The 20,036-nt window shown below is 38.1% G+C and overlaps 1 protein-coding gene across 1 annotated transcript in view; it reads right to left on the reverse strand.

The window, feature by feature from the left end:
- LOC139723387 (potassium channel, subfamily K, member 16-like) overlaps positions 1–10,354 on the reverse strand; it is a 29,335-nt gene extending 18,981 nt beyond the window's left edge. The window contains exons 1-2 of the mRNA XM_071634634.1: positions 10,273–10,354; positions 1,993–2,337 (exon numbers count right to left, since the gene is read on the reverse strand). Coding sequence (XP_071490735.1) covers positions 1,993–2,337; positions 10,273–10,354 — 427 coding nt within the window. The remainder of the gene's footprint in view (positions 1–1,992; positions 2,338–10,272) is intronic.
- Between the last annotated feature and the right edge of the window lie 9,682 nt (positions 10,355–20,036).

A 20,036-nucleotide genomic window follows, 5' to 3' on the forward strand; every position in this document is an offset into this window, starting at 1 on the left:
GGTTTCTAACATTTTTTGGTGAGATAATGAGAAACCTCTTATGAAATATGAAAGAGCATGTAATTCCATGAGGAATTCAACGTTTATTTGATGAAAATTGGTTTTGAAATGGCTGAGATATCCAAAAAAGAGCGATTCTAATAAAGTGTGGGACCCACACTTTATTACGATCGCTTTGTTTTAATTTTTTTTTTTTTTTTTGAGGTTTCAGTCACTCCAAACCCGATTTTCATCAAACAAATTTGAATTCCTCTAAAACTGGTATGCTCTGTAGTATATCATAAGTGGTTTCTTGGTATCTCACAAAAAGTTAAAAGCCCAATTCTCATCTCCACCAATACTGTAACATCCCTTTAATGTATGTATATTCAAACGCAGCTTCAGATTGATTACCGAACAATGAATCATGTAGTCTGCCAGCACAATGAACCAACATATTAATTTTGCCCCATCACATACAGTATTGGTTTTCACAGCAAAGCTGTAACAGTAGCAGTATTGCAGAACAACAAGCAAAACAACAAAATGACGACAGAATGATTTAGAGGGGATGATCCACCCAAAGTGCTTCTAGAGGTAATACAGTAGCCTATGCTGATTAATACTTTTTTAATGTGTTTATAAAATGTACTGTTGTTGTTTTTTCCTTTCTCTTTATAGAGATATTGATTTCTGAACAAGTTACAGTTTTAAGTGTAAGCCCATGTGTATCCTTTGTATACAGTTTTATAATTAAGTGAAGTACAGAAGTGTAGAAGTGTTAAGAGAAAAGTAAGAACCATGCAGCAAGACCAAAGTGCCTTTAGATGTATTACAGTCATCCACATTTAAAAAAGGTTAACAGATGTTTCTCCCTTCTGCAGTAATAACAACAGATTATTGTTTTTTGAAAGAATGCTGCATTCTGTGTGTGGATGCAATTCAACAATCCCACAATGCGCTGAAAATGAGGGAAAATGGGATTACTTGAATAACATGAAAATCTAATGATTTTCATCCTGTTTGATCTTTAACACTGGATACAGCACTAATTTCAAGGGTTTTACAATTGCATGCACTTGTATGCTGTTCCAGTTCTCGTGTGGAGCCGTATGGTCTCTGTCCACTGGTCCTGCTTGTCTAGTTTGAACCCATTACGATTCCCACTTCATGATGTCATAATTCCATTGTTAGACCAGTGTTTCATACCCCGTTTATACTGCGGGCGGGTTTCAGAGCCTCCTCGAGGTTCGAAAGCCCGCTCTGAAAAAGCAGCCTCTCGTCTGTTTATACTGCTAGCCAAAAGCAGACCGTAGCAGGCCCTAGCAGGCCCAACCAGCTCCTCCCCTCTGATACACAGCGCAGGCTTTTGTGCGAAAGTGTGCAAGTTACCACGCAGCTTTCTTCAGCGGGGATTGGTCGCAACGGCTGGGTTGTTTACATTAGCGGGTGATGACCTTCAGTGATAACTTCCGGGTCAGCTAAAAAGCGGCTTCTCCAACCCCCTAGCATTTATACTGCAGCAGAAACCACCCCCTGTAGGTGGTTTCAGAACCTGACCTGATCTGATCTGATCTGATCTCCTTTTGTTTGTTTATACTAAATGCAAGGCTGCTTGAGGCTGCTACAGGAGGCTTCAAAACCCACTTTTGGCTTGGTATGAATGGGGTATTAGACACCCAATCAAGTCATCAATCCTAGAAATGAGGCATAAAATCCTCCATGGAAACACTCTAAACTCTATATTGTGCTAGAGAACAAGGGGCATGTGCATTTTTATCAAATTATGCAATTCTGCAGCAGTTTGTTGCAAAATTATGCAGATCACAAATCTTGTATCAACACAAATTACCGTATAGATATTCATATCTTAATCTTCACCAAGTAGATGCTTTAATTTACTTATTTTCATAATCCTGGAAAATAAATGTACTAACAATATCAGAAAAAAGAGGGAGAAAAAAAGGAAAGAAACACACTGAGACTGACAATGCAATTACTCAGGACACCTACCGACAACGTAATCTCCGAATCCAATGGTTGTCAAGGTGACGAAGCAGTAGTACCAGGCCTCCTGGTAGCCCCACCCCTCTATCACCATGAAGATCACAGCTGGTATGATGAGGAAGAAGAGGAGGATGAGTACGAGGACTAGGATGTTGGCTAGCTTGGCCAACCAGGCCGGCTTGTCGTGTCGCTCCAGGGCCTGGGCGAAACGGTCCTCCAGCTTCTGGGTCTGGGCATTCAGTCGAGTGCCCAGCTGGGCCAGGACCAGACCACAGAGTGGGATGCCCACGATGGCGTACACGATGGCAAATGACTGGCCTCCTCTGGTGATGGGGGAGATATTGCCATAGCCTGCAAATGGACAGGAAGATGGTAAAAGGAAAGAAAAATAATTGAAGACTTGTAACCATTCAAAACAAAAGTACATCTTTAAAGACTGTCACTATAAACACTTGGCCACTATATACAGATAGCTCTACATGTCCCCTCACAAACACACACATACACATGCAGAAAAAAACAGTCATTTTTATAAGAAAGCACTTTCATATTACATCATTTTAAACTGCATCAACAGTACACTCATTTCACTTCCTTAGCTACATTCCCGCTTCTGGCACGCACCTGCTTGAGATCCAATCATGTGAAACTTTTTACCATGACCCAATTCAAACACGTGGCTACGGGCCAACAGGAGAAAATGAAATTAGGAAAATGTATTGTTGAAGGATACAAAGAGCGTTTCACGCAAGATCTTAAATTCATCATCTAAATTACAGTATGTCATTAAGATATAAAGATATATTGATATAAATTTACATGGACAGATAGATAATTAGCCTGATAGCTGTATAGACAGGACAGACATAGAGCTAGCTAGCTAGATAGATAGATGGAAAGATAGAGAGATAGAAAGAGAGATACCAAGATAACTAATCTGAAAGCCATAGAGGTAGGACAGACATGCAGGTTGATATCGTTGTAGAAAGAAAGATAGATAGATAAATAGATAGATAGATAGATAGATAGATAGATAGATAGATAGATAGATAGATAGATAGATAGAAGACAGATAGATAGAAGATAGATAGAAGATAGATAGCAGGACAGATAAATGGATAGATAGATGGATAGATAGATAGATTGACGAGTGAATAGACAGGTAGAAAGGTGAATAGACAGGTAGAAAGATGAATAGATAGATGGACAGAGAGATGGATGGTTGGATAAATAGATAGATGGAAAGATAAACTAGATAAGTAGACTTGTGGAGGAGGACATGGATGGATGATATTCATCTTATCTACTATGCCAGAAATAAATGTAAAGTTTATTGTCTCTCTATCTGTTTCTTTTCACTTGAAAGCACTTTATCCATTTATGCTACGAATAGAAAAGAACACCAGCACATTACCAGTGCTAATGCCGGTGGGAGCATGCACACATTGACATTGGAGCTGAAAGTATAGTCACCTGCAGGGAAAGTATACCAGTGACGTGAAAACCGACAAGGTCATCCCACACAAATTTTGTTAAACAGAGAGAAAATGAACAACTATAACAACAACATCTCCAGCAAGCACTCATGCTATTACGAAGATACCTTGATGTCACCATGCTACAAACACCAGACAGAGATGTTCATATGATCTGGACAATGCTGCATGTAAGTGGATAGTTTGTGAATGGCCTTTCCAAAAAAAAAAAAAGTTAAAAAGGAATGAAGGAGAACATGCACTCTGTAAAATTGGTAAAAACAAGCTCTTAAAAATCCCCACTCCCTACCCCAAGAAAAAAATTGTTTTTGTTACAATTGGTTGATATGGATATGTCACTAATAATAAACTAGTCAATTATTCCTTGCTTTTTAAGATGCGATGTCACATCTTTTTAAGATGCGATGTCACATTCTAAAAATGCATGTTTAATCTATTCATTGGCGTAGAAAACAGTACAAGTTCCCTTTCAGAATTGGTTGCCACGCTATCAATGCTTCCTTCAGTCGGGGTGGACATTTATGAGAAATTCTGTCTGTGCTAACTAACAAGGTTTAAAGCCATTCAGATGATAATTGCAGCCTGAAGCTTTCAAAGAACAGAGTTTGTTAGATATCACAGTGGTATAGATATGTTTAGGCTCTAGCGATCCCAAGTGGATTTGCAGCCATGATCACCTGACAGAAATAATTTCCAAGACAAAGCAGCGTTGGATGATATATTTGCCATCACCCTGAGTTTCATTCATGTGAAATGATAGGATCTGATGCTGTGTGAACATGATTTATGTCTTTGTCAAGCACCTGATATTTGTCTGTAGAGAATGAGAAGGGCGTTAAGTAATCTTGAACACTGTTGGTTTAGTGGCAACTTAACACCCTTATCATTCTCTCTCTTTTTTTCTGTGATCTTTCTATTAATTCCATTTCTTTTGAAAATATAACATAAAAAAAATACATATCTTATACATCACATTTGTCATAAATGTTCTTACATGTATGAAACATATTCCATAAAACAAGAATAACCACTCAATTCATTTTAAGGCAGAACTCACACAGGAGAAAGAAAATAGGATGAATTATCCGATATCAACCGATGCTATAGCCATTTAAACACACACACACACACATGCAAAACTAACAAGCCATCGATATAGGGGACTACATATGAAAGACTAAACAAAAATCACTTTTGTTTGTTTTGTTCTGTTTTGTTTATTTTGTTTTTTGCTTTTGTTTTGTTGTTTTTTCTTCTTCTTTTTTTTTACAAACGAATGATTAATTGGCTTCTTGCCTTGTGACACCATTTGTATGAATGCTTCATGGGTACAGAGATTATCATATCTACATGACAACAGACAAGCTATTACCATATTGAAACTAAGAACGCTTACCATCGTATAAGCTTCCATTTGACCTTTGATATTCAAACCATTATTTAAATAGTACAATTAAATCAAGCATGCTCAAGCTGTTGCTAGATAGGGCTAGGTGAAGACTAAGCAATGGTATGCTTCAGACTTGTCTATAAAAGTTAAAGGGATAGTACAGTATCGGTGGAGATGAGAATTAGGCTTTTAACTTTTTGCGAGATACCAAGAAAACACTTATGAAGTAGTACAGAGCTAACCATTTTAAGAGGAAATCAAAGTTTATTTGATGAAAATCGGGTTTGGAAGGACCGATACATCCAAAAACAAAGTAAAACAAAGTGATCGTAATAAATTAGAATCACTCTATTTTGGATATCTCAGCCGTTTCAAAACCAATTTTCATCAAATAAACATTGAATTCCTCATGGAATTACATGCTCTTTCATATTTCATAAGAGGTTTCTCATTATCTCACCAAAAAAAATGTTAGAAACCTGAAATTAGGTCTCAACAAAAACTATACGATCCCTTTAAGGACTACTTATTATGATGTGAACATACACAACTGACAAAATGTTAGAACAAAACTGCACAGCGACAGATACACAATATGAGATGCATACAAATGATAAAATGTATTCATGGACAGGTCACACAGAAGATGGAAAAAATTATGAGAATTGTGGGAAAAGTAACAATGATAAGCCCTTCTTTGATGTATGCCACTCAGCAACTCACCACATGAACAACAGATTTTGCAAGTCAAAGAATCATTCAAAACAGTTTTTAAAGATTTGGAGTTATTTTTCTTCCCTTTTTCAGATAGAAATCAGCTAGTTCAAAGGAAAGCACTTGACTTTTGGGGTATAGAAATGCTGCAAAGAGTCTGTAGAATCTCTCAGGCATGACAAACCAAAGTGCTATATAACTGGTGTAGCATGCACTTTGGCCATGTACTGAAATATGTATACAGTCAGCCTCGCGTAAGTCGACATAATCGGGACTGAGAAAAACACGTCGACTTACGCGTAAGTCGACATTTTGTCGACTTAAAAATGAAAACTAATTTCCCCTATACAGAGTAAGATCACGATGCGGATCGCTACCCAAATCTTACTCCTTTTGCCGCCAAAACATACCAACTGACATTAGCAACAACTATTATGTTTTAGTTCATGCATAAATCTCACGCGGATTAGTAACGACAACGCACAATTCCCAAATCTCTGGAGAGATTTTGAGAGAGCGGGATCGGAAACCTGGGCCCGTTTCTAGACACTGTACGTTTTAAATTATATTTTGGAAAATCAAACGCATATTCCCCAAATTGCATGCAACTTTGCGATTTAAATTCAAGTGCGTTGCTTCGAAGATATGCGTGTGAATTCGTATGGTTCTGTCGAGATAATTTTTCAGTGCCGACTGAGTTGAAATATGATGTGTGATTTTCCTTCCCTAAGTCGCCATATTTGTTTTGCTTAAATTTCTATTGCCATACTCTGAAAATGAATTGTTCTCGTGCTCCGATTCGCAACATTACCGCTCTGTACGGCGCGGGCCAGTCTGAATAAAAAGAAGAAGAAAAGTTTGTTAATCCGAAAACGACATCTTTCGGATTATTAACCTTCGTAAAAACAAATCTCTTTCCATCGCCGGACTGATTTAACTTTGGACTGAGATTTAAACCTTCAGCATAGCGAACTGTAAAAATAATTTGCTACTATTTTTTCATTGACATTTCGAGAAGCAGCATGCGTTTCGGTAGTTTCAAACGTGTAAATATTGCGATGTCTTTCCCCTGCTAGTGCAGACTAAGTTCGGTCATGGCGAAAGTTCCGTTACGAAATAAAAAATAATGCAAGTCTTTTCAACAAAAACACACTTTCGTATAGATTTGTTTGCGTTTAAACGCAGTTTCTAGTTTCGTACAAAAACCGCAAGTCTTTTCTGCAACGCTCTTGCGTTTTAAATACAGCGTTGCTTGTGATTTGATGGACTTGCATTTGATTTTTAGAATTGCGTTTAAACGCATTGAATTTAAGTTTCGTACAATTTTCTAGTTTCGTATGATTATCAAACGCAAGTCTTTTCAGCGTTCCGTGTGATTTGATGGACTTGCATTTGATTTTCGGGGTGGCGTTTAATTTTTAATTTTGCGTACGAAATAAAAAATAATGCAAGTCTTTTCAACAATAACGCGCTTCCGTAGATGTTTAGAGATGCGTTTAAACGCAGTTTCTTATAGTTTCGTACAAAAACTGCAAGTCTTCTCTGCAACGCTCTTGCGTTTAAATACAGCGTTGCGTGTGATTTGATGGACTTGCATTTGATTTTTAGAATCGCGTTTAAACGCAATTGGATTGAGTTTTTTTTTAAAAAGTTCCCTACAATTTTCTAGTTTTGTATGATTATCAAAACACAAGTCTTTTCAGCGTTCCGTGTGATATGATGGAGTTGCAATTGCATTTGATTTTCGGGGTTGCGTTTAATTTTTAAGTTTGCGTACGAAATAAAAAATAATGCAAGTTTTTTCAACAATAACGCACTTCCGTAGATGTTTAGAGATGCGTTTAAACGCAGTTTCTTATAGTTTCGTACAAAAACTGCACGAAGTCTTCTCTGCAACGCTCTTGCGTTTAAATACAGCGTTGCGTGTGATTTGATGGACTTGCATTTGATTTTTAGAATCGCGTTTAAACGCAATTGAGTTTTTAAAAAAAGTTCCCTACAATTTTCTAGTTTTGTATGATTATCAAAACACAAGCCTTTTCAGCGTTCCGTGTGATATGACGGAGTTGCAATTGCATTTGATTTTCAGAGTTGCGTTTAATTTTTAATTTTGCGTACGAAATAAAAAATAATGCAAGACTTTTCAACAATAACGCACCTTCGTAGATGTTAAGAGATTCTTTTAAACGCAGTTTCTAGTTTCTTACGAAAACCGCAAATCTTCTCTGCAATGCTCTTGCGTTTGAATACAGCGTTGCGTGTGATTTGATGGGCTTCATTTGATTTTTTAGAGTAGCGTTTAAACGCAATTGAGTTTCAGGTTCGTACAACTATTTTCTAGTTTCATATGATTATCAAACGCAAGCCTTTTCAGCAACGCACTTGCGTTTATGTGCAAAGTTGCTTGTGATTTGATACACCTGCATTTGATTTTTAGTTGCATTCAATTACATGTAGTTGCATTTTAATTTATTTTCTAAAAACGGGCCCAGGTTTCTAATACCGCTTAGGAATAATTAACGTTAAAATATTCGGATAAACGCAAACACCTATTTCATGTTCTGATAATGATTCTCTACTAGAACCTATAGGTGTACAAAATTTGTGCGCGTTTAGAATAACGAGAAGGAGAAAAGAGGGAAAGTGAACTGCTTTGGGTACTACATGTAATTCTCCAATGTAAATTAGTGTATGCTCTTTCTATTCTGGCGTACAAGACAATGGACGCATGGCGCGAATGCTACCGCGCCGTACACTAGCGAATTACCGAGTAGAAATGCTGCGAATCAGAGCGGGAAAACAATTCTTTTTCAGAGAATGGCGATAAGATTTTGAGCGAAAAAATTATGTCGACTTAGACGAGGGAATTAACACGTATTTCAGCTCAGTTGGCACTCAAAAATCAGGTCGACTTACGCGAGTTGTCGACTTATAAATGTCGACTAAGACGAAGAAATTTTCAAGGAATAACAAAGGCAAAAATCGGGACTTTTTTATCGTGTCGACTTAAGCGAGTTGTCGACTTATGCGATATCGACTTTAAAGCGAGGTTTACTGTATTTAACAAGGTCATGGCATGTCATTAAGCTAATTGGTGCTCACAAGGACATGAACCAATGCCGTCATTCACGCTCCATAGAGTTTAAATGAGTGAAGATGCTTATTAATTTTGGACATATTATGATAAAATAGAACTAATAGACACTGTATATTTCATGTTCCCTTGGAATCACAAACAGTCAAATAACTAATGTCCATGAACAACTGCTGATAAAAAAAAATTCAAAAACACACAGCAAGCAGAAAGAACATGTTTTATACATTTTTTGGTTTGTGATATTGTTTGCTTCTCCAATCAGCCTAATAAATTTTTTTTTTAACAAGTAATATTGTAAAACGAGGTATGTTCGCAAACATTTTTATTTTGAGAATTTCACGAGCCAAGATTCGCGAAATTAAAATTCATGTGAAAGGTCTTGTCTACACTATACGCATTGAATGTTAAAGGCAACTCGCAAAAATTTCATGCAACGTAAAAGGCCGTTGACTCCAATTCGCGAAAATATCATGCCGCGTAAATATTGTGTTTCACAGTATATGACCAACCACTGAATGATGTCACAACTTGATACCTAACTTGAAAACAAAGGATTGGGGCAAAGATACATAAGAGCAAAATGCATGCTGTAATCAAACCATGTGCAGGGTTTAATGTTTCTTTCTTTTTGTCATTTCTCGAGGCTGAAGTACAAAACACTCTCATATCTTTGGGGCAACACTGTATCAACTAATAATGTTGGGAGGAAATTACTTCAATCTCATGGAAATGGACTCAAAAATATCTATAGAGGGCAGATTTCCTTACCGTGTGGTCAATATAACAATCATATCGTCATGTTGACTGGTGGCGGAAACTTCATCTCTCTATCTGCTTGCTGGCCAAGCACCCACACAACTGCAAATCCACCAAATTGAGTTAAGCCTCTTGGAGGACCTTATTAGAGTGTTGCCATGGCAACACCAGCTATTTCATAGTCTGGTGGAGAAGTGGCGTACAACAGCAACGTGACAATTGCCATGAAACGTACAGTCATGCTTGTCAGCATCAATTTATGGTGGTAGAAGTCTATTGCACTAAAGATAATAGAAAATGTACCACTTCATGTGGATGGGAGGAGATTGGATTGCTGATAGGAGGACCTTTAACAGTGTGCAAAGAGCTGCCGCAAAAAGCTTGCTTTCAGGAATAGCTCAGCATATATTGCTAATGCACGAGATCATGCATCCTTCTAAAACTGAATTCAAACTTTTTCCCCAGGGGAAAAAAAGAAGAAAGAATAATATCCTCCATAGATAACTCTACTGCTGAAATGTCAAAGCGACAGTAACATAGCAACGACTCAAATATCAATTTCCACTGACTGGTAAAGTATATTCCCAAAAATCTAAAACATGAAAAAAGGATGATTTAAAATAAAATGTCATGACAAGCTGTTAGATTACAGAATGCACTTCCTTTCCAGTAACTAAACAATAAAGAAATTCTCATCATTTTTACTTTCTATATGAAGTATGCCCCTTCCTTAACCCCCTACAAGACCCTATTGACCCATTCACCCATGCATACCCCCTCCCTCCACTCATTTCTACCCCCTTCCTCCACCCACGCACACCCCCTCTATCCACCCATGAATACCCCTTCCTCCACCCATGTGTACCTCATGCCCTCATCCATGCCCACACCCAGCTTTTCTCCTACATCAAACATGAGTCACATGCGTGCACCCAGTCACCTAGAACAAATGTCATCTGGCCATAAATGGACTTGGAGATCAAGGAAATGTGCATAACTCAGCCAAAGAAAATTAAGAGACAAATGCGGGGGAAATTTTTCTCATTATGATGTAACTTGACAGGATGTGCAGGTGAGATGCAGACTGTTTGGGGCCGCTCGGGTACAATCCAGGTACAATCGATCCGACAGGCTTGGATTACACGCATGGAATGGCAGATTATGCAGAGACTGCCCTTTTCTTTGCATCTCTTGCCGTCTAGTGCTACCTTTTCACCAGCTATCCATGCTTAAAGGAAACCAAAACCCAAAGAGAAATGTGTTGTGAGTGAAAGCAGCAACATTAGTAGAACACATCAGTGAAAGTTTAAGGAAAATCGGACAATCGATGCAAAAGTTATGAATTTTGAAAGTTTGAGTGTTGGAACTGCTGGATGAGGAGACTACTTGAGTTTATGACATCATGTGTGGACATCAAATTATACATAAAATATAAAGAAAATTCAACATGCTTTCACTTTTCTAGCATGATGAAAGAGCACTTGACTAACTGCTTTCAGAAAGGGGGAATAATTACTACCCTTAACATATGTCAGTATCAAGTTGATGGAATGTATAATTTTCATGAAAAATGAATTTTTGTGGAATTCCCTTTATATTTTGTTTAAATGGTTGTCCACACATGATGTCATATCATCTAGTAGTCTCATAATCCAGCAGTTTCAATACCAAAACTTTAAAGATTCATAACTTTTGCATCAGTTGTCTAATTTTCCTCAAACTTTCACTGATTTGTTCTAATAAATGTTGCTGCTTTCACTCAATCCACATTTCTCTTTAGGTTTTGGTTTCCTTTAAAAACTTTTCCTATGACTGAACATGACTAGCCAACACATTTCATCAACTCTATTTTGAATGTGTGTAGTTTTGCAAACATATTTCCTCTCTCCAGTGGTGTGGAAATTTTCAAGCATCTCACATGATTGCAAACTAATGCAAAAAAAAAAAAGCACACACTTATTCATGCTTTTTTCATATGACACTATTTACTGTTTTGATTCTGTGGAAGCACAAGATATAAAAGCATATGTCTTTAACAACATCACAAAATAAAATCACTCTTGATGTGCAGTTGAATTATCCATACAAGTGCCAGTGTCTGTGGGTGTCTGGAATTTTTCACAGGCTAGAACTTCATATTTTGTTCAGTGAAAGCTGCTCCATCTACTCTCCAAGCATTAAGGGAATTCATAAATTAGGCATCACATGGTCTTCTTGACAGCAAAGCTCAGTCTATTAGCATACAATTGCATGTCAGTTGTGTAACACAATCTGCAGATGTATTGTGAGTGAATTTCTGTTACGCAAGCATAATTTTCACCCTTCCCCTCTCTCCCTCCAAGTCTGTAACTTCATTTTATCTGTCTGGTAATCTCGAACAGAGAGAAATATAAGCCTTAGGAGAAAACAGATTCACAAGATAACATGCTCTACATGCATACCCGTCTCATGCAAGCATAGTGCTAGCTGTCCCTATTTCTGATATGAATTGACATCAGCAGTGGTCAAGCCATACAGTGTCAGCAGTGGTCAAGCCATGTTGTGTCAGCAGACCTTATCATCTCCCATCGGTCAAATGCATTCGTTGAGACATCCTTTTATATCAAATTGTCCAAACAAGATGGTCTAAACACATCTCAACATCGCAGACACACATTTTCTGTATGGTTATGTAACAATGACAGCTGAATCTTTTCAGTTGATGCATGTATGTCAAAGATGTATGTGGGTGTGTGTGTGTGTGGGGGGGGGGTGTCACTTCTGTGTACATGCAAAAGCAATACACAATGAACCTGTGTTCACCATCCTGAAACACATAATTTCTTTCTTTCTGTCACAAAAGTATACGACACAGAGTATCGATAAATGCATGTATGCTTACATCTTTCTTCTGCACCCTTCACTTATTACCCTCACAGAGAAAATCTTTCAAGGATTTCTAGAATTTGAATAGGAAGCAGTAATTCCACTGTAAACACTGCCATATTCAATGATACCCTACATCCATCTCAGTTGTGTATACTTTATGTTGACTGTACAAAACCAGCAAAATTTCCAGAGTTTCTTTCCTGTCGAAAAAATACTTCAAGCCTTTAAAACATGCATTTATTTTCATAATTTCCTAGCCCGTTAGTCCAAGACACCACTTTGTGAAGTTTGGTCCAACTTATTTTCATCATTATAAATGTCACAGTTCATCTCTAGTGGTTGATATGTTAGCAAAAATTCTCTTCATTCAAACTCTGTATTGCTGACTTGCTACTGCAAGTTATATTGCATGAACTGAAAAAAAAATCTCTATTGTTTAATTTACAACATTCTTTTTTCCTCAAATTGGCAACACAATTTAGCTTCTCTCTAAAATTTGCAAATATGTAGGCATTTCTTTGTGATTTTTTTTTTCTCATCTAAGGTGTTTGAACAGAACCATCCAATCTGTCTCCAATATCAGCTTTGTGTATTCACATTCAAAGGTGCCAATTTAAATGAAGAGACGATGGCAACAACTGCAGCAAAATTCCCGCAGGACTTCCCGGAGGACGAGTGAAGTAACAAAGTGGACAATGTCAACAATATCCCCGTACATTGCACCCTGCACTGTGCGTTGCCTTTTTTACAGTGTATACACAGTGGCGCCCATTCACATGATGTACTAGAAGCCTGGAGGAAATAGGTCATGCAAAGCGGCGGAGTGCAGCTGGAAAGTCAGCGTTGCTGTCTCGAGACATTCATCACATCTTTGCACTCCAAAAGGCCCTCTAACCTCCTCCTCCTCTTCCCCCTCCTCCTCATCCTCCTCCTCCTCCTCCTCCCCCTTTTCTTCCCCCTGCTTGGAGGAAGATGTAGATGGCTCTAAAAACAGTCCTCAGTTACTTTTCATCAAAAATTTCAACAAAATGTAAAATCTGAAGTTTGCACTTGCCTCTAGAATACACACTGCCAAGCATGCTATAGGGCTGCCTCATATTTCGTGCGACATCACTGAAAATGCCGATTGATTTAATTGTTGGCTACTTAAATGCTTTACTGCTTCTGAATTATGCCTCTTTCATAAAAGAGTGCGTGTGTACATGTACGTACATTTGTACGACTGATATGTATGGTACTTACCTGATTTCCACATCATTTATTTTAATGTAGATGATGACGAAAATAGCAATGATAGCAAAATTCACTACATAATCTTTATTCGTAGTTACTACAATAATAACATCTATAACAATATCAAAATGATCTGCAAGCTGGTGCAAAATTTGCTGAGAAAACAATTGCTCCAGCTGCACAATTAATGAGGACTTCAGATATAAGTGCCTCTGAAAGCCAAACTATTTTCACCTTGTGCTAAAAATACAATCCACATTAATGAACAGATAACACGCGGATAATGGATCTTCCACGCTGTGTGAAAGTTACTTCATAAAAACATAGCTAATAGTCATTCTGTCACCCTTGATGCATTGCAGTGCAACGGTCCGTGACTGCCTTATTCCCGGGGTACGAGATTTTATCTGGGTATATGACCGCTAGAGACCTCAGCTGAACTCGCAATATCAGAGTCTTGAATGGGATTCTCTTGTGGCGGTGATAGGAGGGGGCCACTTCAACCTCACATGAACCGAAGCTCACTGCTATCTCATATACGGGGGCAAAAGTACTATTTTGCAAGCTCTTGGATTTTGAGAAGATTTCATCTGGCAACTGGGATATATCAGGGGTTATATCGTACATCCAACAATACCCTATATTGACTGTCTATGTTTGAAACATTTCACAGATGAGACATCACAATAGAAGACAATTTCAATCTTACCTATTCCTGATTCCCCCCCCCCCATGATTTGCACATAGGGGGTCAATATCCTTACCTTTTGTACAATTCACGAATGGTATAAATGGAAATTATTTCTCATCCTTTATCACTGAAAAACAACAATTAAGAACTGAAAAGTCTTATCTACTGAAGATATGAAATGAGTAATCTTGTGCATGCAATGACATACCACCTATTTAATATGAACAGAAAGAGCAAAACTTTCAACATGAGCAATTCTCATTGTTTGAACTTTGCCGACCACTCTCTTCAAAATTGGTAATAAACTCCACCATGAAGTATACAACTTTTATAAGTCACTGATATCCACGACTTTGATATAAAGCCCACTAGAGTGTTGGAGGCCTCACTCCACTATCAATGTGTCACAAGATCTTTGGAAGGCCCAGACATGACACAGATATCCCTCTAACCCATTGCCCCAGAAAAATAAATGAAATAAAGGAAGTACATGTATGACATGTCAGAAATACTCATTTACAGAACACATCAGAAATCCCCTCAGTGCCATGAGGAAGTTTCATGCAATAACATTATACCACATCCATGGCTGCACATGGAAAGTTTTGTAATAGATAGAGCTTGAAGTGCACATGTCCCTTTTTAGCACTGACTCATACACCATCAGCCAAAAGAACTCATTTTCTCCTTCGTTTTAATAGTGTTGATGCCCTCCTGCCTCCATACTGATGATGCACATTGCCAAGAATTACTTTGTGAGGGTTTCCAAACCAGCTACACATCACTTCTTGACTTACTAGTTATATCCTTTGCAGTGTTAATGGTGATAAAAGAGTTGATATCATTTTACAGTCACTGTCCTATATTTTTGGCTTTGATTCATACAGCTTCAACACAGAGATAGGTAGGGACATGAAACTGGATTATTTGCGACAGAATTGGATCTCGGCCAAGCAGAAGTACATCAAACTTTCCAGACTCACAGTACATTGGCGAAGGTGTATCCCCCGCGGCGAGGTTCTGTAAAACATGATATATTCGCGGCACGAAATTTTCGCGAATTGGAGCCGATGGCCTTTTTCGTGGCAAGAAATTTTCGCGAATTGCCTCTTGCGTTCAATGCATTTAGTGTAAATAAGAAATTTCGTGTGCATTTTAATTTCGCGAATCTTGGCGCTCGCGAAATTCGCGAAATTAAAATGCACGCGAACATTTCTCGTTTTACAGTATAGCTGCCTCCTCAACTCGACAATGTGTCCATGAATCATGCATAGCTTTTCACACCACATCATTACACTCTGAAAGGACCAGCGATTGCAGTGACAAATCTGGCACATTAAAATGCAGGTGTGAAAATTCATGTCCATGACCAGGAAAAAGTCCACTGTGTCAGGAGTCCTCACACCTTTCCCTGATTTAAAAAGTCTGATTAAGTTTCCTTTATGCATCTTGATAATCATCTATGGATGCATTAAACGAGGATGTAGGTAAAGTTAATGATAAGATGCAACCCTCCTCCCCCCCCCAAAAAAAAAGAAGAGTGAAGAATTGTAGGAGTCTGTTAATAGTGTGGAGAGTTACTCAAAATCAAAAGACATGTGCTTGCAGAAACTTCTGCTTTAACACTTTGCTTTTCTCTGTGTTTGCTGTTGTTGTTTGTTTGTTTGTTTGTTTGCTTGTTGTTGTGTTTTTGTTTTTGTTTTTGTTTTTGTTTTGTTTTGTTTTTTTTTGGGGGGGGGCATCATTTGTAATAAGAACTGGATCGAGATGCCACTTTTTTCATACCTCAAGACCAAATAAAAGTACATCCAACTTGCTGTAGGAATCCCTTTCTTACAGGATCCTGCCCTTTCTAGTCAGGCAAGGACTTCATCTCATCCTGTCATGTCTCATTGCCTCCCTCATTTTCTCCTCAGTTTGGTTGTCGGGGAATCGGATGCGGCAGGGCCGGCCCGATCCAAAGGGAGCGAGGTGTTGGTAAAATCAATAAAATCCCCATCTGGGAGATTTGATGGATGAAGTTTAAGGAGAAATATGATGCGTTTTATCCCGGCAAGAGAAACGCAGCCTATCACCCCTCCAAATGCGAGACAATGTAAATCAAGTTTGATAGATTAAATGAGGACACGGCTTATTCATCATGCTTGGATAACGGATGATGGTGTCAGGATACCTTAAATGCAAGTTTACAACCACATCTGATCTCCAAGATAACCCATGATGCCTACAAATTTCAGAATTCTTACTTTCTTCCTTCAGCCTGGTATCTAGACTGACAAAATGCATAAGTATCACCACGACCCCAATCATCACAGTACTAGAGAAATAGCTGGTAACTCTCAGAACCAATTACAAAGCCATTCTGATGGTCTTCAGAGAGGTGGATAGACCAAATCCCAACTAAATACGTGACCTCATCATGCCTAATGTACCATCCAAGTCTCCCCGTACCTCATTTCACATTCTCCCGTGATCATGAGAAAACATCAACAGAGTAATCTGGGACGAGAATGTTGTCTGGCACTCTTCCACAATGTTGGGATGACCCCCCCCCCCCCCCCCCCCCCCCGGCGGATCCAGGAATTTTGTAAAGGGGAGGCGCCTTTACAAAATTATAGGGGGGCGCATGCACCCCCATTTTTCTTTTTATTTCTTTTGTTTTAACACAAAATAGAGAGTAGGGGCGTGCCCGGATCCGCCACTGCCTCTCAGTAACACTCAGTCGGAGGAAAATATTCATTCCAATAAGTCTTAGCTTAAAACATGTATCTACTCTCGCTGCACTATTCAATGTTGTTGGGGTTTTTTCGTAGTTAGCGTGAAATATGGGGTTCCTAATCAAAATTGCTCTGTGGGGTCAGGTCTAGACATTGCTGTACCAGAGCCTTATTAATTGATCAGCCTTGTTGGAGAACCTGAAAGGGAAGCACCTCGAATTGAAATGCCACCCTGGGTTCAAGCTGACAAAGACAAAGACGAGAAAATCTACTCCCCCACCCCCCCCCCCCAAAAAAAAAGGGGTAGATGTTTTATTAAAATCAGATAGAAGATAAGTAAATGGAATTTTTAAGGTTTTGCATATTGTTCAAAAAGAAACATCTTTGCATGTGTCATTGTAACATATTAAAAAAAACAAGATGAGTTGAAGATACCACAGCCTCACATGTCTCCAATTTTCTTTCATATGCATTTCTATTATACTCCTTAATCAATTTTATTGCATGAATTAAAGAAGAATAATTTTTATGCTTTAATTCATGAACTCTGGGATTGCCAATATTAAGCAATGTTGACTTTGTAAAGGAGGCAGGGGTAACAGTTGTTGGATTAATGATAAATGAGTGATCTTTAAATATTTGCATATACCAACCATTGGAAGGTTTCTGAGGCATCAACATCATGACCTTGTAAACATTGCATATATTTGATATCATTATTTTGTTGATTAATACTAAACCAAACAATTCTGTAACTTCCTTTATCTTTTTCATTCATCTAATTCTGTTAAAACCACTGCAGCTGAAGGCAGCCAGGGCTTGACAGCAAGTTTATTCTCTGATGACCCATTTGGGCCACTAAGATCTACAAATTTGAAGTTTTGGTAATCTGAAAAAGAAATATAGCAGCCTGAAAATGTAAGCATACATATACAAAAAACAAAGTTTTGATTTTAGCTGCTCAATCAGGCCACCAAAAGATAATCCTTTTGTAAATTTAGGTGGTGTGACAACAATCTTTTTCTTTTAAGATTTTGGTGGCCCAAATGGTTTTCAGATTTTGGTGGCCCAAATGGGCCATCGGACAAAAAAGAAGAAGAAGAAGTTATTGTTGAGCCCCGCATATATACAGATGAAGGAGTATGAATATTTTAGGTGCAATTCAGCTTTGCAAAGTAGGTTTCTTTCTCCTTTATGCTTTTTTTCCCCCCACATATGCTTATATGAGCATCTTCTATGGGGGTTTCATTAATCAACCCCTTATCAATTTGAATGCACGACTGGGAGCACTGAAACCAGGCTAGGAGACAGTTAATGATGCCGCCCGATGTCATTACTTCAATTAATCCATGGATTAATCTCTCTTGTTACGCAAATAATTACTTTCACAAGAGACTTGGAACTCTATACGGATGTCACAAACACAGCAAACTTATTCTCATTCATATCCTCATTAGCTTGAAACGACCTGACTATGCAACACATTCTGAATAAACGAGAAGAAATCACTGTCATTACTCATGATAGAATTGCGCTATATTGCGTCACACACGAGAGTGACCACTTCCCTCCTTTATAAATATCAACACAACCTTTTTTCTCCCCCATGGCACACAGTAATCACCAAGATGCTACTTTGATGAGGAGATTTGCATGTCTAGGATTTGATTATGCAACCTCTACTGGGAATGTCCCTGGGGTTTCCTGCCTAATCAGCCCTAATGGCGGCTGTTTCCTCCAGTTCCTCCCAACAACTTCCTGAAATTGAATGAATTTGTCGCCAGTACAAACACTCTATACGGATTTCTGCCACACTTCAGCCTCCCCAGGCGGGTGGGATAATGATGGTAAATTACTTTTCAGCTTATTTACGATGTGACGGAACCTACTATGTTAATAATGCTATATAGGTTCAATTCTACTTTTTTACAGATAATTTTTCAAATGTTGATATCAATATAATCTTTAGTAGATGCCAAAATCATTTATATTTTAAGAGGATGAGAGTGTTGAATTAAGGGATCATTAATAGACATTGCATAACGCAGCATCGTTCGAGTCGGCTAATTGCATTAAACACATGAATGCAAACTCATAGTGATACTCTTTGATTCTGATTTCTGTATGAATGATCAAATACAGATATCTTACAATGTGCTTGGGAAGTTATGCAAATGACATCAGCTGAAAACAGACAGGTGTTTGGGCATCATCTTTGTTTGCTGCATACTTTGTGGTACCCAGCCTCAATATTAACCATCAACACTACATATTATGTGCTCTTTATCTTCATTTGTTCTGTCAAAATCTATTAACAGCCATAACTAACCATTGATATTCTATAAATGACTTTAATGACTCTATGAAGTTATGGAAAGACCATAATGAATCTGCTCTAATAACGTTAGACTGTCCACCTTTCAAACTTGTATCACAGATTCAATACGGTAAACACATCAAGAAAAATTTGACGATTAAATATTCAGATCTTTTCTATTCAACGTAATTTCAGGTTGTTACAACAAATTGCAGAAAATGAAATTTTTCAAAACTATCATTCAAATTTGTTTCTGATTGAAAAGTTTGTGGGTAGTTACACTACGAGTAGAACATACTCACAATAAACCAAATAAAGTAATCTCACGATTTCTTCACATAGTTTAATAGACATGAAAAAAAAGGCTATGATTCGGGTGCCCCGGCCTCTGTCTCTCTAACTGGAAGCAAAGCCGCACGGATTCATTTCAAATCAATTGATATAGCGTCTTTGATACTGCAAGTGTCATTTCAGCGAATCCTCGGGCTGTACTCCCCATGAATGCCGAGACATGGATAATAAACGCAGCTGGCAATTTAACATCCACATCTCAGCCTCCAATAAGAGGGTGCCTCCGAATTGGAACAAAATTAAATGGATTTCTGAATGCTGATAAAAGCGCAGCTATATGCCAAACCAAGTCTGGCAAGCAGATATGGCGGCTCTCTGATACACCGTGAAGAAACAAAACTCTTCCACGATTGATCCTCCTTTTCTCCAATCTGCATTTGACTCTGTTGAAAACTTTTGAAGGTTTATTGTAAGTCTGAT

Source organism: Diadema antillarum, unplaced genomic scaffold, assembly GCF_040938485.1.
Source record: "Diadema antillarum isolate AM-2024a unplaced genomic scaffold, OU_Dant_1.0 scf00000188, whole genome shotgun sequence".
NCBI lineage: Eukaryota > Metazoa > Echinodermata > Echinoidea > Diadematoida > Diadematidae > Diadema > Diadema antillarum.